The following is a 21,547-nucleotide window of genomic DNA, read 5'->3' on the forward strand; positions in this document are numbered from 1 at the left end:
GCAGTTAGCGTCCACATGTATGGCACTACTGTAGTGGGGAGAACCCACGTAATAATTTGTGAGGTCTGTGTCTCTAGAAGGATAAATTGGCCACAATTTATTGGGCCACTACAATGGCATATATGCAGTTTTCACTCTGCACCATCCAATTTTTTCTAGAAAACACCTGTTGGGCCAAAATAGACACAACACCCATAGATGAATTTCCAGAGGAATGTCAATTTCGTAATGATATTACTTGTGGTGAAGGTTCTGAACTTCACGCACCTTAGGATTATAACATTCTCTGACGCTTCTTTGTGTTCCAAATGTTCACCGCATTGCTAGATGAACCTGCCAGGCCTCATTCAGACGGGAGGTTTTTTCACGTATGCAAAAAAATGGTACTGGTGTCATCAGTGTTTGGTCAGTATGTCATCAGCACTTCATCAGTGTTTTTCACAAAAATAAGTACGGTAGTTAAATAAAGTACAAAGCTTCTTCTTTCCTTTGCAATGTTAAACATGAACAGACCCGGATGACTCATGGATGACATCTGTGTGCTGTCCGTGTTTTTCACAGACCCATAGACTTGCCAATTTTCATTTGTGCTGCTGGGAGAAGATGGACATGTCTCTGGGATTTTTGCAGAAACACACGTTCCTCGAAAAACACAGGCAGGTGAATAGCAGAATAAATTATAATAGATATGTGTTCTGTGCGAGAAAAATACGGATAGAAAACGTACATGACACATGGACGTGTGAATGAGGTGTAGTTTCCAAATTAGGGTCACAAGTTGGGGTTTCTGCTGTTTTGGCATCTGAATCGCTTTGCAAAAGCAAAATGGAGTCTGCAATGTATTTCATCCAAAAGAATAATTCCATTACTTTCCTTCTAGGCTTCCATTACTTTCCTTCTAGGCCCTGCTGCGCCCCTAAATAATAGTTTTTGTTCACATGTTGAGTACTACTGCATAGAAGAGAAATTTCTTCTATTACCTCCTGTGAAAGTACAAAAAACGAGACTAAAGCAATATTTTAATGGAAAAAAATACAATTTAAGTTTTTTTCATTCCACTATATGGTTATTATACCTACTAGATGGCAGCCCGATTCTAAAGAATCGGGAGTCTAGAATCCATATATACTTTAGTTATTCAAATGTAAGAATAATACAATTAATAAATAATAGTAAGAAAGAACAAAAAATGGCTGCACTCACCAGCTCTTGACAATTCTTGACAGTACGGCACATTTCTGATTGGTCGCTCGCGGCAGGCGGCAACCAATCAGAAAAGTGCCGCGCACCACAAAGGCATATATCTTTGTCCACCCTGAGCAGGTGTAGGACGCTGGTGACGTCACTTATCTCCGGACATTATCTCCGGACAAAGCCACGGAAGTTGGCACAAATTGCCGGAAGTAGTATTCTAGGCAATTATATATTAGATTTTAATGTTATCAGTGTTTACCTTTGAACGTTTATATTGTATTGTCCTGTCACCAGCCATGTGTACGATTATCGGCCGAAAGCCTCTCTGGAACCAATAATCACCCCATGTAAAGGTATCTTTATAAGTTAAAGATTCAGAATACTATGACTTTTATCATATCCTGAACAGTCAAGTTTTTTATGAACCGTTAAGGTTTTCTGGTTGAAGTAAAAAAAACTCTGAGTGTTTACAGTTTGAAACCATAAAATGTTGAAAAATTATGTCATTCTTGAGTATATCACTCAATGGTGCTCATAAACGTGTCAAATTTGATCTATAATATACTTTAATATACGTTACTTTAATCTTTAATATACTTAAGAACAGGGCCCCAGACATCACACAGGGGGTCTGAAACACCGCACAGTGGTCCAAAATATCGCTGTGCTCTGCCTGGGGCCCCATATGCTGCCTGGGGCCCCTGTGCTCTGCCTGGGGCCCCATATGCTGCCTGGGGCCCCTGTGCTCTGCCTGGGGCCACTGTGCTCTGCCTGGGGCCCCATATGCTGCCTGGGGCCCCTGTGCTCTGCCTGGGGCCCCATAGGCTGCCTGGGGCCCCTGTGCTCTACCTTGGACCACTGTGCTCTGCCTGGGGCCCCATATGCTGCCTGGGGCCCCTGTGCTCTGCCTGGGGCCCCATGTTCTGCCTGGGGCCACTGTGCTCTGCCTGGGGCCCCATAGGCTGCCTGGGGCCCCTGTGCTCTGCCTGGGACCACTGTGCTCTGCCTGGGGCCCCATATGCTGCCTGGGGCCCCTGTGCTCTGCCTGGGGCCACTGTGCTCTGCCTGGGGCCCCATATGCTGCCTGGGGCCCCTGTGCTCTGCCTGGGGCCCCATGTTCTGCCTGGGGCCCCTGTGCTCTGCCTGGGGCCACTGTGCTCTGCCTGGGGCCCCATATGCTGCCTGGGGCCCCTGTGCTCTGCCTGGGGCCCCATATGCTGCCTGGGGCCCCTGTGCTCTGCCTGGGGCCCCATAGGCTGCCTGGGGCCCCTGTGCTCTGCCTGGGGCCACTGTGCTCTGCCTGGGGCCCCATATGCTGCCTGGGGCCCCTGTGCTCTGCCTGGGGCCCCATATGCTGCCTGGGGCCCCTGTGCTCTGCCTGGGGCCCCATAGGCTGCCTGGGGCCCCTGTGCTCTACCTGGGACCACTGTGCTCTGCCTGGGGCCCCATATGCTGCCTGGGGCCCCTGTGCTCTGCCTGGGGCCCCATGTTCTGCCTGGGGCCACTGTGCTCTGCCTGGGGCCCCATAGGCTGCCTGGGGCCCCTGTGCTCTGCCTGGGACCACTGTGCTCTGCATGGGGCCCCATATGCTGCCTGGGGCCCCTGTGCTCTGCCTGGGGCCACTGTGCTCTGCCTGGGGCCCCATATGCTGCCTGGGGCCCCTGTGCTCTGCCTGGGGCCCCATGTTCTGCCTGGGGCCCCTGTGCTCTGCCTGGGGCCACTGTGCTCTGCCTGGGGCCCCATATGCTGCCTGGGGCCCCTGTGCTCTGCCTGGGGCCCCATATGCTGCCTGGGGCCCCTGTGCTCTGCCTGGGGCCCCATAGGCTGCCTGGGGCCCCTGTGCTCTACCTGGGACCACTGTGCTCTGCCTGGGGCCCCATATGCTGCCTGGGGCCCCTGTGCTCTGCCTGGGGCCCCATGTTCTGCCTGGGGCCACTGTGCTCTGCCTGGGGCCCCATAGGCTGCCTGGGGCCCCTGTGCTCTGCCTGGAACCACTGTGCTCTGCCTGGGGCCCCATATGCTGCCTGGGGCCCCTGTGCTCTGCCTGGGGCCACTGTGCTCTGCCTGGGGCCCCATATGCTGCCTGGGGCCCCTGTGCTCTGCCTGGGGCCCCTGTGCTCTGCCTGGGGCCCCATGTTCTGCCTGGGGCCCCTGTGCTCTGCCTGGGGCCACTGTGCTCTGCCTGGGGCCCCATGTTCTGCCTGGGGCCACTGTGCTCTGCCTGGGGCCCCATAAGCTGCCTGGGGCCCCTGTGCTCTGCCTGGGGCCCCTGTGCTCTGCCTGGGACCACTGTGCTCTGCCTGGGGCCCCATATGCTGCCTGGGGCCCCTGTGCTCTGCCTGGGGCCACTGTGCTCTGCCTGGGGCCCCATATGCTGCCTGGGGCCACTGTGCTCTGCCTGGGGCCCCATATGCTGCCTGGGGCCCCTGTGCTCTGCCTGGGGCCCCCTGTGCTCTGCCTGGGGCCCCTGTGCTCTGCCTGGGGCCCCTGTGCTCTGCCTGGGGCCCCTGTGCTCTGCCTGGGGCCCCATATGCTGCCTGGGGCCCCTGTGCTCTGCCTGGGGCCCCATATGCTGCCTGGGGCCCCTGTGCTCTGCCTGGGGCCCCTGTGCTCTGCCTGGGGCCCCATATGCTGCCTGGGGCCCCTGTGCTTTGCCTGGGGCCCCTGTGCTCTGCCTGGGGCCCCATGTTCTGCCTGGGGCCCCTGTGCTCTGCCTGGGGCCACTGTGCTCTGCCTGGGAACCCATATGCTGCCTGGGGCCCCTGTGCTCTGCCTGGGGCCCCATATGCTGCCTGGGGCCACTGTGCTCTGCCTGGGGCCCCATATGCTGCCTGGGGCCCCTGTGCTTTGCCTGGGGCCCCTGTGCTCTGCCTGGGGCCCCATGTTCTGCCTGGGGCCCCTGTGCTCTGCCTGGGACCACTGTGCTCTGCCTGGGGCCCCATATGCTGCCTGGGGCCCCTGTGCTCTGCCTGGGGCCCCATATGCTGCCTGGGGCCCCTGTGCTCTGCCTGGGGCCCCTGTGCTCTGCCTGGGGCCCCATGTTCTGCCTGGGGCCCCTGTGCTCTGCCTGGGGCCCCATATGCTGCCTGGGGCCCCTGTGCTCTGCCTGGGGCCCCATATGCTGCCTGGGGCCCCTGTGCTCTGCCTGGGGCCCCTGTGCTCTGCCTGGGGCCCCATATGCTGCCTGGGGCCCCTGTGCTTTGCCTGGGGCCCCTGTGCTCTGCCTGGGGCCCCATGTTCTGCCTGGGGCCCCTGTGCTCTGCCTGGGGCCACTGTGCTCTGTCTGGGAACCCATATGCTGCCTGGGGCCCCTGTGCTCTGCCTGGGGCCCCATATGCTGCCTGGGGCCACTGTGCTCTGCCTGGGGCCCCATATGCTGCCTGGGGCCCCTGTGCTTTGCCTGGGGCCCCTGTGCTCTGCCTGGGGCCCCATGTTCTGCCTGGGGCCCCTGTGCTCTGCCTGGGACCACTGTGCTCTGCCTGGGGCCCCATATGCTGCCTGGGGCCCCTGTGCTCTGCCTGGGGCCACTGTGCTCTGCCTGGGGCCCCATATGCTGCCTGGGGCCCCTGTGCTCTGCCTGGGTGTAGGACACTGGTGACGTCACTTATCTCCGGACATTATCTCCGGACATTATCTCCGGACATTAGCTCCGGACATTATCTCCGGACATTAGCTCCGGACAAAGCCACGGAAGTTGGCACAAATTGCAGGAAGTAGTATTCTAGGCAATTATATATTAGATGGGCATTTCCTGAAGGAAATACATGGTGCTTGAACAGCGCTACCAGCTTTACAGCAGCACTTTTCACACACGGGACTGGGGGGCGCGCTTACTTTTGCACCCGGGGCCGGGGGCACGCTTACTTTTGCACCCGGGGGCGCACTTACTTTTGCACCCGGGGGCGCACTTACTTTTGCACCCGGAGGCGCACTTACTTTTGCACCCGGGGGCGCACTTACTTTTGCACCCGGGGGCGCACTTACTTTTGCACCCGGGGGCGCACTTACTTTTGCACCCGGGGGCGAACTTACTTTTGCACCCGGGGTCGCACTTACTTTTGCACCCGGGGGCGCACTTATTTTTGGGGCCGCACTTACTTTTGGTGGGCGGGGCTCCTCGGCCTCCGATTTGGTTGGTGGGGCCCCTCGTCCTCCGATTTGGTGGGTGGGGACCCTCGGCCTCCGATTTGGTGGGCGAGGACCGGCCTCCGATTTGGTGGGCGGGGACCCTCGGCCTCCAATTTGGTGGGCGGGGACCCTCGGCCTCCAATTTGGTGGGCGGGGACCCTCGGCCTCCAATTTGGTGGGCGGGGACCCTCGGCCTCCAATTTGGTGGGCGGGGACCCTCGGCCTCCGATTTGGTGGGCGGGGACCCTCGGCCTCCGATTTGGTGGGCGGGGACCCTCGGCCTCCGATTTGGTGGGCGGGGACCCTCGGCCTCCGATTTGGTGGGCGGGGACCCTCGGCCTCCGATTTGGTGGGCGGGGACCCTCGGCCTCCGATTTGGTGGGCGGGGCCCCTCGGCCTCCGATGTGGTGGTCGGGGCCCCTCGGCCTCCACTTTGGTGGGCGGGGCCGGGCCCCTCGGCCTCTGTTTTGGTGGGCGGGGCCGCTCGGCCTTCGATTTGTTGGGCGGGGCTCCTCGGCCTCCGATTTGGTTGGCGGGGCCCCTCGGCCTCCGATTTGGTTGGCGGGGCCCCTTATCCTCCGATTTGGTGGGCGGGGACTCTCGGCCTCCGATTTGGTGGGCGGGGACCCTCGGCCTCCGATTTGGTGGGCGGGGCCCCTCGGCCTCCGATTTGGTTGGCGGGGCCCCTCGGCCTCCGATTTGGTGGGCGGGGACTCTCGGCCTCCGATTTGGTGGGCGGGGACCCTCGGCCTCCGATTTGGTTGTCGAAGCCCCTCGGCCTCCGATTTGGTTGGCGGGGCCCCTCGGCCTCCGATTTGGTGGGCGGGGACTCTCGGCCTCCGATTTGGTGGGCGGGGACCCTCGGCCTCCGATTTGGTGGGCGGGGACCCTCGGCCTCCGATTTAGTGGGCAGGGACCCTCGGCCTCCGATTTGGTGGTCGGGGACCCTCGGCCTCCGCTTTGGTGGGCGGGGCCCCTCGGCCTCCGATTTGGTGGGCGGGGTCCCTCTGCCTCCGATTTGGTGTGCGGGGACCCTCGGCCTCCGCTTTTGTGGGCGGGGCTCCTCGGCCTTTGATTTGGTTGGTGGGGCCCCTCGGCCTCCAATTTGGTGGGCGGGGACCCTCGGCCTCCGATTTGGTGGGCGGGGACCCTCGGCCTCCGATTTGGTGGGCGGGGACCCTCGGCCTCCGCTTTGGTGGGTGGGGCCCGTCGGCCTCCGATTTGGTGGACGGGGCCCCTCGGCCTCCGATTTGGATGGTGTGGACCCTCGGCCTCCGATTTGGTGGGCGGGGACCCTCGGCCTCCGATTTGGTGGGCGCGGCCCCTCGGCCTCCGATTTGGTGGGCGGGGCCCCTCGGCCTCCGATGTGGTGGGCGGGGCCCCTCGGCCTCCGATTTGGAGGGCGGGGACCCTCGGCCTCCGATTTGGTGGGCGGGGCCCCTCGGCCTCCGATGTGGTGGTCGGGGCCCCTCGGCCTCCGATTTGGAGGGCGGGGACCCCCGGCCTCCGATTTGGTGGGCGGGGACCCTCGGCCTCCGATTTGGTGGGCGGGGCCCCTCGGCCTCCGATGTGGTGGTCGGGGCCCCTCGGCCTCCGCTTTGGTGGGCGGGGCCGGGCCCCTCGGCCTCCGCTTTGGTGGGCGGGGCCGCTCGGCCTTCGATTTGGTGGGCGGGGCTCCTCGGCCTCCGATTTGGTTGGCGGGGCCCCTCGGCCTCCGATTTGGTGTGTGCTCTGCCTGGGGCCACTGTGCTCTGCCTGGGGCCCCATATGCTGCCTGGGGCCCCTGTGCTCTGCCTGGGGCCCCATATGCTGCCTGGGGCCCCTGTGCTCTGCCTGGGGCCCCTGTGCTCTGCCTGGGGCCCCAAGTTCTGCCTGGGGCCCCTGTGCTCTGCCTGAGGCCACTGTGCTCTGCCTGGGTGTAGGACACTGGTGACGTCACTTATCTCCGGACATTAGCTCCGGACATTAGCTCCGGACATTATCTCCGGACAATAGCTCCGGACAAAGCCACGGAAGTTGGCACAAATTGCAGGAAGTAGTATTCTAGGCAATTATATATTAGATGAAGCACCGGAAGAGTTAAAGTTTATGGATGATGTTTTCAATTATTTGAGGGGTGCAGGGTTTAAAATAGAGTCTATTGCATGCAGGGATCAGTTTTTAAAGTATGTTTTTCTCTAAAATGCATTTCATAGTCAAATTTACCTGGCTGAGATTGTGCTGTCAGTGCCTGATACATGTTGCTCGTGGATCGAGCTTCCCTATAATTATTTTGTGTGATATAACTATCTGATTTAAGAACATATGCAGCGCCCCAGAGTCCTGGTCGTTGCAGTACTGTGGCTCCGCCACTAAGGGGAGCTACGGTGCGTCCGATGGCACTGAAGGAGTTCATCTGATCAGGTATCACAGACACCAATACATTTCACAGCCGGGCCTCCGGGGGGAGCTAAGGGTGCTATTCATTAGGCCACTCCCCACCATAGTGGGTAAACTGGGGGTCAGGCAGGAAGTTAGATCAGAAAGCTGACTGGATTGGACGAAGCAACACCTGGTGGCAGAGGGTGTTGTGGAGGAAGAGACAGTAGGGTCTCTGTCAGGGGTGGGATCCTGACAGAGGCTTGGCATTGAAAAGAACGTAACGGATCCGCGCCAGCTCCGGGAAGCGGCGGGACCCAAGAAAGGACTAGAAGCGAGATAGATTGTGCTGAGTGAGAAACGAGATCAAGCAATAGGAGAATACCAGTAGGAGTCGTGCTGTAAGACCGAAGCAACATCCTACTGAGGCGCATTACCGGTGGCCGGAACGCCGAGGGAGTAGAATAACATTCAGCTTCAAGCAATACTCCAAACAGCGGCAGGGCAGTCAGTCTCAGGCGGGCTGTCTAACTCAAATCACCTATGAAGTCTTGGGAGGCAATTGTGGGAGAGGGGCGTCTCTAGGGTCCCGGAAGAACTCCAGGCCTACCCGTCAAACGGGTGCCGTTCCTACCCGAACCTCAGGGACGGACGGAGGATTAGCAGAACATCATCTAGTCGAGTTGTGAGGGAACATCAGAAACAGACACAACAGTTGTGGGGTACTTTCCGTAAGCACAGCAGGGAAGGACTACAACACATAGCGCTAGAAGGAAGGCACCGATTTCCACCTGTGAAGAGAACTCTGGAGGTGCCATTGGACCGGCCGGACTTGCGCAGCCTGGTGAACCGTATTCTGGACTGAGGACCCAGAGATCTTCAGTAAAGAGGTAAAGAGACTGCAACCTGGTGTCCTCATTATTTACCGCGACCTGCACCCCACAACTGCACCATTACAACACCACTTATTGCACCGGACGTCCCCCACTGACAGACAGGGCCACGGACCGGGTCTAGCCACCGTGACAACCCCAGAACTGATAACTCAGAGGCCCGGCTCTGGGTACCCCTCGGCCCTGCGGCGGTGTGGGGGCGCTCCAACTTGGCGTCACGAACAGGATCTACTTAAGCCTGAAGAATCAGGTCATGTGTGCCTTGGAACTGTGATTTATTGTGCTTGGACTGTGCTTTATTGCAAAGACTGTGTGTTGCCATTTGCCGCCAAAAGTTCGCGCCAAAACCGCCGCCATTACAGCGCTAAGGAGAGTGCAGGAGAAGACGAAGGGCGTGGAAGGGGGCGTGAACAAGCTGAAGAGCGTGAAAGACAATGGCCGCCCAGTCTAAATATCTCGGCCCCTTGAGGACGTGTCCGTCAGCAGCCGAGATCCGCCTCCTGATCCTCAATGGTGGGCAGAGACAGAGAAAACGAAACCGCCCACGAAGGAGAAAGCGGGAAAAGGACCAGGAAGAAGGAGTGAGCGACATGGAGGACGCCATGGCGAGCCGCCCGGAGCCGGAGCGTGGGGTCGAAGCAGAGGACTCCCCCAGCCACCCGGAGGGGCACCGCAACCAGGCCTCCACCGCTGATGCTGAATTCCTGCAGGCCGGAGTGGACGAGCTCAGCGACCGACCCCGGCGGACGCAGCTGAGCACTGAGGCCGGGTGGAAGAAGGCCATCATCAGGAGCCTCACCAGACATCTGTCGGCAGCCTCATCTGGTCCGGAGCAGGAAAGAAGTCCCAGCGCTCCGAAGCTGGGAAGCAAGGCCCTGCCGGAAAGCGAGGTGCTGCAAGCAAAGATGACAGCGTCGCAGCACAAGGCCCCGCAGCCAGCGTTCCAGACCCCAGCGGAGACGGAGCAGACCGGCACCGGAGGAACCGCATCTGAAGCAGGTAGGAAGAGCCACCCTGCCCTGACGACCGACACCACTCCAGTGACTGTTAGTGCCACAGCTGCTGACTCCGTTCCAGTGACTGATCTTGCAGCAGCCGCTACCTCTGCTGCAGCAGATGCCCATACTCAAGCTGCGCAGACCTCCATCGCTGCGCACGATTTAACAGTACATGCAAGACGGATTAACGGCGTTTGTCCAGCACTGGGTGTAACCCTGGACCTCACTCTTCCCAGGCCAAGAAGGGTTAAGTGCCAGGTGCAGCCCTGGAAGCCGTCCCACTAAATCTCGGAAACCTGAAACTGTAAATAGTTAACTGTTTATTTCCTTGCTATTTTGCTGCTAAAACCCGTCCTGGGTTAACTCTTAAAGGGATCCCTTTGTTTACCCGGGATCCCTATTGCTTTTTATTTTTGCTTTCACTTTCATTTTTGCTTTTTTGTTCCACAATGTTATAAGAATTGCTGTAATCATGAACAGTGCATGATACAAACTTCCTGTATATAGTTTGCACCTTCTTAAAGGCGCTTCCTACTGGTCTTACTTGGAAAGAGACTCTTTGCGAAGATACCATACCGGAGCCTTTGCTGAGTAAGGACTGGTAGCTTGAGGAGATACGCTACCTCATAAAGACTCGATCCTCTCTTAAAGGGGATGCTCAACTGTGTACTTATGAGTGATACTGTTTTAGAACAGTAATGTGATGATAATGCCTGAAAGAAAATGATGATGCTTATCTGTTGAAGTTATTTGTATTGAATTAGTTGACTGTAAAGTAAAGGAATGTTGATAATGATCCTTGGAAGAAAGATGCAGTAGGCCCCTAGGGGTAGACAGAGTGTCCTGCATAGTCGGTAGTAAGGAGAGTGAAGATGGAAGTTTGATATTTAATAATGTTGATAGAAAGGGGGGGGGGGGATAGAAGGTAGACCCTGAGTCCTCCATAAGAAGTTAGTTATTGTAAGAAGAAGAGTTAATAATGTGATTCCGAGGACAGAGAGTGAACCCGTAGGGGTTAAGTGGAAGGTCCTCTTAGGAGCCATATGTAGATGGCTCAGTGCTTCTAAAACTGAAAGTAATGTTATGATCTATACTGTGTATAGAAGTTGAAAAGGCAGTAGGCCCTGGCTGAACGGGGCGGTCCTGTGACAGAAAGGAGAGGCAGTAGGTCTGGTGCCGATAGGACAGGCGGTCCTGCAGATTTAAAGGAGAATGGAAAAAGTTAAGTTACCTTATAATGTGATTATAGGAAGGTCTTTAGTGGATTAAGAGTGTATGTCCTTAAAGGCAATGTTAAATTATTGTTCAACAATTTTGCACTTAGTAGAATACCCGGTTGGGTAACAGAAGTTAATTATAGCATGTTGCTATGATATTTTACTATGTTTGTAACGTTCAAGTGTCCTTACCTCCCATAAAGGGAAGCCTGTTCAAATATGCTTATTGTTATTGCACTCAACAAAATTGTATGTCTTTTTGCTAACTTGTATTGTTGTTTTCTTCCCAGTCCCGGAGTACTGTGTTTAACCAGGGGGGAGTGCAGCGCCCCAGAGTCCTGGTCGTTGCAGTACTGTGGCTCCGCCACTAAGGGGAGCTACGGTGAGTCCGATGGCACTGAAGGAGTTCATCTGATCAGGTATCACAGACACCAATACATTTCACAGCCGGGCCTCCGGGGGGAGCTGAGGGTGCTATTCATTAGGCCACTCCCCACCATAGTGGGTAAACTGGGGGTCAGGCAGGAAGTTAGATCAGAAAGCTGACTGGATTGGATGAAGCAACACCTGGTGGCAGAGGGTGTTGTGGAGGAAGAGACAGTAGGGTCTCTGTCAGGGGTGGGATCCTGACAGAGGCTTGGCATTGAAAAGAACGTAACGGGTCCGCGCCAGCTCCGGGAAGCGGCGGGACCCAAGAAAGGACTAGAAGCGAGATAGATTGTGCTGAGTGAGAAACGAGATCAAGCAATAGGAGAATACCAGTAGGAGTCGTGCTGTAAGACCGAAGCAACATCCTACTGAGGCGCATTACCGGTGGCCAGAACGCCGAGGGAGTAGAATAACATTCAGCTTCATGCAATACTCCAAACAGCGGCAGGGCAGTCAGTCTCAGGCGGGCTGTCTAACTCAAATCACCTATGAAGTCTTGGGAGGCAATTGTGGGAGAGGGGCGTCTCTAGGGTCCCGGAAGAACTCCAGGCCTACCCGTCAAACGGGTGCCGTTCCTACCCGAACCTCAGGGAGGGACAGAGGATTAGCAGAACATCATCTAGTCGAGTTGTGAGGGAACATCAGAAACAGACACAACAGTTGTGGGGTTACTTTCCGTAAGCACAGCAGGGAAGGACTACAACACATAGCGCTAGAAGGAAGGCACCGATTTCCACCTGTGAAGAGAACTCTGGAGGTGCCATTGGACCGGCCGGACTTGCGCAGCCTGGTGAACCGTATTCTGGACTGAGGACCCAGAGATCTTCAGTAAAGAGGTAAAGAGACTGCAACCTGGTGTCCTCATTATTTACCGCGACCTGCACCCCACAACTGCACCATTACAACACCACTTATTGCACCGGACGTCCCCCACTGACAGACAGGGCCACGGACCGGGTCTAGCCACCGTGACAACCCCAGAACTGATAACTCAGAGGCCCGGCTCCGGGTACCCCTCGGCCCTGCGGCGGTGTGGGGGCGCTCCACATACATCACATTGAAAATCCAACATGGAAAGCTACAGTATGTCCTCAGCCTTTAAAACTTCACCTTTACTGGAATAAATTAAACCTATGCATTTTGGTGAGTAGTCTTAATTATGCCATTAAGGCAAGCTTAAGCCTACTCTCTGAAATGCATAGATTTGCTACTTTACTGCTCATAAGATGGACTTCTTAAGTGAATCCTAATAAAGGTGAAGTTTTACAGGCTTGGGACAAAGCTTTCCACACTGGACTGATCCATATGTTGAATGTTGCTATTGTAGTTGCTCTGGCTGGTCTGTACAAGGTTCCCTGAATTGATTGAGCCTGTTTTCTCTAATTATCAAGAAAAGGGTGTAGTCTTGATTGTCTTGGACTGGCTGCTCAGCATTTTTTTCCATGCGGGTATGGATGTGGAGAAGCCCTTACTTTGGTGAGCTCACTATTTCTACATTTTTACATATTTTCCCTGATTGGTGAGCTTACCCACCCTTCTCTCTATCTTTATCCACTACTTGGACAACCCCTTCTGAAACCCTATGTTTCCCCCAGTAAAGTAATAACTCTTAGGCCATGTGCACACGTTCAGGATTTTTAGCGTTTTTTTCGAGTTTTTTCGCTATAAAAACGTGATAAAAACGCGAAAAAAACGCTAACATATGCCTCCTATTATTTACAAGGTATTCCGCATTTTTTGTGCAAATGTTGCGATTTTTTCCGCGAAAAAATCGCATAGCGGAAAAAAAAGCAACATGTTCATTAAGGGTATGTGCACACGTTCAGGATTTCTTGCAGAAATTTCCTGAAGAAAACCGGAAATTTTCTGCAAGAAATCCGCATTTTTTTTTTTGCGGTTTTTTTCCGGTTTTTTTGCGTTTTCTTAGCATTCTGCAAGCGTAATTAGCTTGCAGAATGCTAAAGTTTTCCAAGCGATCTGTAGCATCGCTCGGAAAACTGACTGACAGGTTGGTCACACTTGTCAAACATAGCGTTTGACAAGTGTGACCAACTTTTTACTATAGATGCAGCTTATGCAGCATCTATAGTAAAAGATAGAATGTTTAAAAATAATAAAAAAAATAAAAAAATGCTTATACTCACCCAGACATCTCCTCACTGGCGTCCGTTCCTCTTCCTATAGCTGGTCTGTGCGCACAGGACCTTCCGTGACGTCACGGTCACGTGAGCGGTCACATGACCGCTCACGACCAATCACAGGACAGTGACGTCATCGGCAGGTCTTTCGCCGCACACCAGCTACAGGAACCGAACGGCAGCGTGCAGTGGAGGCGGGAAGACATCGAGGGTGAGTATAGGACTGTTTTTTATTTTAATTCTTATTTTTTGACCACTTATATGGTGCCCAGTGCGTGGAGGAGAGTCTCCTCTCCTCCACCCTGGGTACCAACCGCACATAATCTGCTTACTTCCCGCATGGTGTGCACAGCCCCGTGCGGGAAGTAAGCAGATCAATGGACCCCTAGGTGTGCGGAATCCCCTGCAATTCCGCATTTTAATGAACATGTTGCTTTTTTTTCCGCGATGCGATTTTTTCGCGGAAAAAAAGGCTACATTTGCACAAAAAATGCGGAATACACTTAAAATAATAGGAGGCATATGTAAGCGTTTTTTTCGCGTTTTTATCACGTTTTTATAGCGAAAAAACGCGAAAAAAACGCGAAAAATACTGAACGTGTGCACATGGCCCCAAAATGCGGAATTGCAGGGATTCCGCACACCTAGGAGTCCATTGATCTGCTTACTTCCCGCACGGGGCTGTGCACACCATGCGGGAAGTAAGCAGATCATGTGCGGTTGGTACCCAGGGTGGAGGAGAGGAGACTCTCCTCCACGCACTGGGCACCATATAAGTGGTCAAAAAATAAGAAATAAAATAAAAAACAGTCCTATACTCACCCTCGATGTCCCGCGCAGTGTTCCCGCCTCACCGCTGCACGCTGCCGTTCGGTTCCTGTAGCTGATGTGCGGCGAAGGACCTTGCCGATGACGTCACTGTCCTGTGATTGGTCGTGAGCGGTCATGTGACCGCTCACGTGACCGTGACGTCACGGAAGGTCCTGTGCGCACAGACCAGCTATAGGAAGACGAACGGACGCCGCTGATGAGATGTCTGGGTGAGTATAAGCATTTTTTTATTTTTTTTATTATTTTTAAACATTCTATCTTTTACTGCTGCATAAGCTGCATCTATAGTAAAAAGTTGGTCACACTTGTCAAACAGTATGTTTGACAAGTGTGACCAACTTGTCAGTCAGTTTTTCAAGCGATGCTACAGATCGCTTGGAAAACTTTAGCATTCTGCAAGCTAATTACGCTTGCAGAATGCTAAAAAAACGCGAAAAAAACGGAAAAAAAACGCAAAAAAAAAAATGCGGATTTCTTGCAGAAAATTTCCGGTTTTCTTCAGGAAATTTCTGCAAGAAATCCGCAACGTGTGCACATGGCTTTATACTTACCTTCAGTGCTAGCAGTGACTCGCCCGGGACTTGCGTGACATTCTCATGTCACGCAATCCCAGAAGTCAATAAGAGCTGGTTTCACTCTCCTCTCCTACAGAAGTAATTGATCATCGGTGATCGCCATGATTTCTAGAACAGGGAAGAACGAAGCGGTTAGTGATTCCTAAACTGTATACCCAGCGCTCATTTAACACTGTATACAGGAATCACCAGGAGAGCAGAGATGGCAATAAACCAGCTCTGTCTGCTCTATGAGAAGTCAACCTGCTCCCCATTTCTGTAGCTACACAAGCTCTGGATAATATGACCCTCCTCTACCAATTCTCTCCAGCAGACACTCTGTGAATATAACCCAGGGGTTAAGTAAAGATCCCTGTATAGGATCATAAAGAGTGAAGCCCTGTGACATACTAATGGAATCGACTAGTGCAAAGTCTGTCTGAGGAATAAGGGCTGTCAAGCTTCTACAAACAGAGCTTTGTCACAGAATGTCCACAAAATATCAACAGATAATACATTTACCTAACTACCCAACCTTTCACGTGTGAATTTTATCAGTTTGTAGATAAACTCCAGTTACATAGTTGGGCTACACAAGCAGATAATCTAAAATTATAGTCAAGGATCACAATTGTGGTACTATACACTGCCAAGCACTAAGAATAATTAGTGGTACTAAGAAAATGGTCTTCCTACAGTAATGAACAAAAGAAAACATTAAAGTCTCTAAACAGCTTGGACCATGTAAGCAGCTGTAATAATCTAGTGGGCATGAGTCCTTAAAGATATGAGCATGTTAAGGGCATTTGTCATATACAGGTCCTTCTCAAAAAATTAGCATATAGTGTTAAATTTCATTATTTACCATAATGTAATGATTACAATTAAACTTTCATATATTATAGATTCATTATCCACCAACTGAAATTTGTCAGGTCTTTTATTGTTTTAATACTGATGATTTTGGCCTACAACTCCTGATAACCCAAAAAACCTGTCTCAATAAATTAGCATATTTCACCCGTCCAATCAAATAAAAGTGTTTTTTAATAACAAACAAAAAAACCATCAAATAATAATGTTCAGTTATGCACTCAATACTTTGTCGGGAATCCTTTGGCAGAAATGACTGCTTCAATGCGGCGTGGCATGGAGGCAATCAGCCTGTGACACTGCTGAGATGTTATGGAGGCCCAGGATGCTTCAATAGCGGCCTTAAGCTCATCCAGAGTGTTGGGTCTTGCGTCTCTCAACTTTCTCTTCACAATATCCCACAGATTCTCTATGGGGTTCAGGTCAGGAGAGTTGGCTGGCCAATTGAGCACAGTAATACCATGGTCAGTAAACCATTTACCAGTGGTTTTGGCACTGTGAGCAGGTGCCAGGTCGTGCTGAAAAATGAAATCTTCATCTCCATAAAGCATTTCAGCCGATAGAAGCATGAAGTGCTCCAAAATCTCCTGATAGCTAGCTGCATTGACCCTGCCCTTGATGAAACACAGTGGACCAACACCAGCAGCTGACATGGCACCCCACACCATCACTGACTGTGGGTACTTGACACTGGACTTCAGGCATTTTGGCATTTCCTTCTCCCCAGTCTTCCTCCAGACTCTGGCACCTTGATTTCCGAATGACATGCAAAATTTGCTTTCATCAGAAAAAAGTACTTGGGACCACTTAGCAACAGTCCAGTGCTGCTTCTCTGTAGCCCAGGTCAGGCGCTTCTGCCGCTGTTTATGGTTCAAAAGTGGCTTTACCTGGGGAATGCGGCACCTGTAGCCCATTTCCTGCACACGCCTTTCCACACCAGACTCAGTCCACTGCTTCCTCAGGTTCCCCAAGGTCTGGAATCGGTCCTTCTCCACAATCTTCCTCAGGGTCCGGTCACCTCTTCTCGTTGTACAGCGTTTTCTGCCACATTGTTTCCTTCCAACAGACTTACCATTGAGGTGCCTTGATACAGCACTCTGGGAACAGCCTATTTGTTGAGAAATTTCTTTCTGGGTCTTACCCTCTTGCTTGAGGGTGTCAATGATGGCCTTCTTGACATCTGTCAGGTCGCTAGTCTTACCCATGATGGGGGTTTTGAGTAATGAACCAGGCAGGGAGTTTTTAAAAGCCTCAGGTATCTTTTGCATGTGTTTAGAGTTAATTAGTTGATTCAGAAGATTAGGGTAATAGGTCATTTAGAGAACCTTTTCTTGATATGCTAATTTATTGAGACAGGTTTTTTGGGTTATCAGGAGTTGTAGGCCAAAATCATCAGTATTAAAACAATAAAAGACCTGACAAATTTCAGTTGGTGGATAATGAATCTATAATATATGAAAGTTTAATTGTAATCATTACATTATGGTAAATAATGAAATTTAACACTATATGCTAATTTTTTGAGAAGGACCTGTAATATGAACAAGCAATGCTGAAGCAGTGTCAATATTTCCACTCTGGTAAATTCTAAAGACTGAACATAAATTAATCTGTCTGTCTCTAGCCTCTCCCTCCACTTATGTAGAATTTTAAGAGTTCCAACTTCCATCTTCTATCTAGTAATAGTAATAGGAAGAATCGGTTCTCTGAACGCAGATATTACCCATGAATTGACAGTAAAAGATCAATCCAAAAGGAGAAAGAAACATAATTCTCTAATAATATATTACAAAGTTTCTTATTTTCATGTGTATTATCGACTTACGTAATAAAAATAAAAATGATGGTTACCCTTTAAGTGCAATACCTGAGTCTGTTGTTGATGTGCTAAATCTAGGAGCTACAGTTCGTTTTTTTCTTATCCCCACAGCTATCTTATCTAATACTTTCATAGTCAGTTGCCAGTCTATAGACCAAGGCCCCGATTCTAGATGCAAGTCTTTAAGAGGGGGTGAGTTGGAGTCAGATGCTTCTGATTCATTAAAAGGCACATACACATAGTACAATTGATGATCTGAATGGTTATCTGCAAAATTAGCAGCAGGAGGAAGACTATAATCAGACTTGATATTGTACCAAGGAATAGCACACCAATAGGCCCAAAAAGGAATGTTTTTTAAACATATCCAAAAAAAGTTATTACACCGTAAAGTATAGGACCGTTTTTGTGCCATCAGGCTATGAATAGGGTATGTGTGGAATGTCTTTCTTTGAGGAAAAAATGCACAAAATCCACTTGTAACAGTATATGAAGGTATGGATTCAGTGGGCTGTCTAGAGATCCAAAGAGAGTGTAGAAATTACTATTTCCTTAGGAGAAGGAACCCAGTGGTACAATATGCAGTGCATATATTGTTGAGTAATAATGAGGACAGCAAAAGGAATGGCTCCGCGAGCATGAGAAAGTTCTTCTGCTCACCGTTCCGTCTGACAGGTCCTGCGAGTTCACGGCCAATCAACTCACATCACCCTTCTGCCGTCAGCGTGAACTTTCTCATGCTCGCGGTGCCCTCAGACAGGGAATAGCAGTTCACAGAGAGACACTGAGCACACCGTGAGCAGACACTGAGCAGAGCTGGACCCGTTGTAGAACAAAGGGATTAAAAGCATCTCTGCAGAAAGGTGAGGAATATTGTTGTTTTTTTTACCTCTTTTGCAGATGACGAGGGCATCGGGGGAGTAGGCAAGGTTGTAAGTATGGTTTAATTAAAGGTACCTTCACACGAAACGACGCTGCAGCGATAGCGACAACGATGCCGATCGCTGCAGCGTCGCTGTTTGATCGCTGGAGAGCTGTCACACAGACCGCTCTCCAGCGACCAACGATGCCGAAGTCCCCGGGTAACCAGGGTAAACATCGGGTTACTAAGCGCAGGGCCGCGCTTAGTAACCCGATGTTTACCCTGGTTACCAGCGTAAAATGTAAAAAAAACAAACAGTACATACTTACATTCGCGTCCCCCGGCGTCCGCTTCGTGCACTGACTGACTGACTGAGCGCCGGCAGTAGCAGGGCACAGCGGTGATGTCACCGCTGTGCTGTGCTTTCACTTTCACTTTGTGGCGCTCAGTCAGTGTGGGAAGCAGACGGCGGGGGATGCGAATGTAAGTATGTACTATTTGTTTTTTTTTTACATTTTACACTGGTAACCAGGGTAAACATCGGGTTACTAAGTGCGGCCCTTAGTAACCCGATGTTTACCCTGGTTACCGGTGTAAAATATCGCTGGTATCGTTGCTTTTGCTGTCAAACACAACGATACACGGCGATCGGACGACCAAATAAAGTTCTGAACTTTATTCAGCGACCAGTGACATCACAGCAGGATCCTGATCGCTGCTGCGTGTCAAACTAAACGATATCGCTAGCCAGGACGCTGCAACGTCACGGATCGCTAGCGATATCGTTACAAAGTCGTTTCGTGTGAAGGTACCTTAAGAATGTTAAAGGAGATTGTGTCATTCTTTCAATTAAAGGACTTTTTTCTGGATGTCTGTGTTTATTTACAGTATGACTATGGGGATAGTAATGGGGGCGTCTTATTACAAACCTCGGGGCTTGATGTCAAATGACAATACAAAGGTGACATCAACCCCCCAACTATCACCCCACTTGCCACCGCTACAGGGCAAGTGGGAAGAGCAAGGCTAAGTGCCAGAATTGGCGCATCTTAGAGATGCGCCTTTTCTGTGGCGGTAGAGAACTGATGTTTTTAGCCTGGGGGGCAGTATCCATGGCCCCTTCCTAGGCTATTAATATCAGCATACAGCTGTCTGCATAGCTTTTGCTGGTTATTAATTATAGGGGGACCCCACATCATTTTCTTGTTGGGGTCCCCCATTTTAATAGCCAGTAAGGGCAATGTATACAGTAGTGAGCTGATATTAATAGTCTGGGAAGATCCATGGGTATTACCCCGTTCACAGGCTATAAACATCGGCCCCCAGCCATTGGCTTTCCCTCTGCTGATTATGAAAATTACGTGGGAGCCCACACCATTTTTTTCCAAAAAATAATCTTATATTAATTAAATACATGTACAGTAAGCTGCCTGCACACACTGTACTAATTGTATTTGTCACTGACATCTATATATCTACCTATTTTATTTGTATTTACTGTATGTAATCCATCTCTTCTATCCTGTTGGCTCCTGCAGTGATTTTATAGTACATGGCACATGAGTTGCTGGCTTTTCTTCTATCTATCTATGTAATTTAAATACATATATATGTGTGTGTCACTGACATCTATATATCTATGTATTCTATGTGTATATACAGTATCTATTTTATTCTAACCTGTCACTGTGTGATTTTACTGTACGTGGCACATGAATTGCCAGCTTTTATCTATCCATCTATCTATTATCTATTATATATATTTATATATCTATATATATGTTTTGAAGAATATTTCCTTTGAAAATTATGTGTAAATGACAGAGAATTTGTCTATGCAAAAGCTCATGTTAAAATCGCATTGCAGTCAGATACCAATCACACTGCATTCGGGTGTAAATTGGACGCTAGGTGTGAAAAATCGGATTGTACTTGCCTAAAAAACGCATGACACTTGCATTAAACTTGTCCGACTCTGCTGCATCAAAATTGGACTGATTTTAAAATCGCTAGTGTGTCTCCAGCCTGACACTTTAAACCTCATCTGGATATGAATAAAAACAACATGTTTCTCCAGTAAGGGAGCAACAGATTGCAGAAGTAAAAGTGTGGATGACATTATCTTTCACAGAGCAACATGGCCATGGATCGTGGAGGAGGGTGAATCATGCTGGCAGGTTTCCGTTAAGGAACCATGCAGCCTGTTCTAGCTGAAGGTTAACATTTTAATGTGGAACTTTTTATTGAACTTACCGGAAGTGTATACTGTTCAGATGTTAAGTTGTAACTAATACCATTGATTACAAACGTCACGATGGGCATGGAGCTTAAGCTACTGCAACTGACACCATACTAAAACATAAAAAATATATAGGTTACTACCTTACTTGCAAATAACATCTTCACAGACAGAGAGCAGGAAATCTAATCCACAAGTAAAACTTTACCCCTTAGATTACCGTACTTGAGCATAAAATTGTTTTTTTCTCCAGGAACAAGGCAACTTTTGGCCATAGCATGTGCATAGTATTACTGCTCAGACCCATGGAGATAAACTGTAATACCAGATACAGTTCAGGGCTAAAGGTACCGTCACACTAGGCGATATCGCCAGCGATCCGTGACGTTGCAGCGACCTGGATAGCGATATCGCTGTATTTGACACGCAGCAGCGATCTGGATCCCGCTGTGAAATTGCTGGTCGCTGCTAGAAGGTCTGCACTTTATTTGGTCGCTAGGTCGCCGTGTATCGCCGTGTTTGACAGCAAAAGCAAGGATACCAGCGATATTTTACACTGGTAACCAGGGTAAACATCGGGTTACTAAGCGCAGGGCCGCGCTTAGTAACCCGATGTTTACCCTGGTTACCAGCGTAAAAGTTAAAAAAACAAACAGCACATACTCACCAGCGCGTCCCCCAGCCTCTGCTTCCTGACACTGACTGAGCGCCGGCCCTAAACTGAAAGTGAAAGCACAGCGGTGACGTCACCGCTGTGCTGTTAGGGCCGGAGCTCAGTCAGTGTCAGGAAGCAGAGGCTGGGGGACGCGCTGGTGAGTATGTGCTGTTTGTTTTTTTAACTTTTACGCTGGTAACCAGGGTAAACATCGGGTTACTAAGCGCGGCCCTGCGCTTAGCAACCCGATGCTTACCCTGGTTACCCGGGGACCTCGGCATCGTTGGTCGCTGGAGAGCGGTCTGTGTGACAGCTCTCCAGCGACCAAACAGCGACGCTGCAGCGATCGGCATCGCTGT

At 51.1% G+C, this 21,547-nt stretch overlaps 2 protein-coding genes across 2 annotated transcripts in view; one reads left to right on the top strand and one right to left on the bottom strand.

The window, feature by feature from the left end:
* CTSE (cathepsin E) overlaps window positions 1-21,547 on the bottom strand; it is a 92,422-nt gene that overhangs the window by 3,142 nt on the left and 67,733 nt on the right. The window contains exon 8 of the mRNA XM_077295147.1: window positions 20,548-20,646. Within this exon, the coding sequence (XP_077151262.1) occupies window positions 20,548-20,646 (99 nt within the window). The remainder of the gene's footprint in view (window positions 1-20,547; window positions 20,647-21,547) is intronic.
* LOC143815662 (uncharacterized) overlaps window positions 13,166-21,547 on the top strand; it is a 275,486-nt gene continuing 267,104 nt past the window's right edge. Inside the window, exon 1 of the mRNA XM_077295150.1 lies at window positions 13,166-13,566. Within this exon, the coding sequence (XP_077151265.1) occupies window positions 13,455-13,566 (112 nt within the window). The 5' untranslated portion in view covers window positions 13,166-13,454. The remainder of the gene's footprint in view (window positions 13,567-21,547) is intronic.

Source organism: Ranitomeya variabilis, chromosome 3, assembly GCF_051348905.1.
Source record: "Ranitomeya variabilis isolate aRanVar5 chromosome 3, aRanVar5.hap1, whole genome shotgun sequence".
NCBI classification, from domain to species: Eukaryota; Metazoa; Chordata; class Amphibia; order Anura; family Dendrobatidae; genus Ranitomeya; species Ranitomeya variabilis.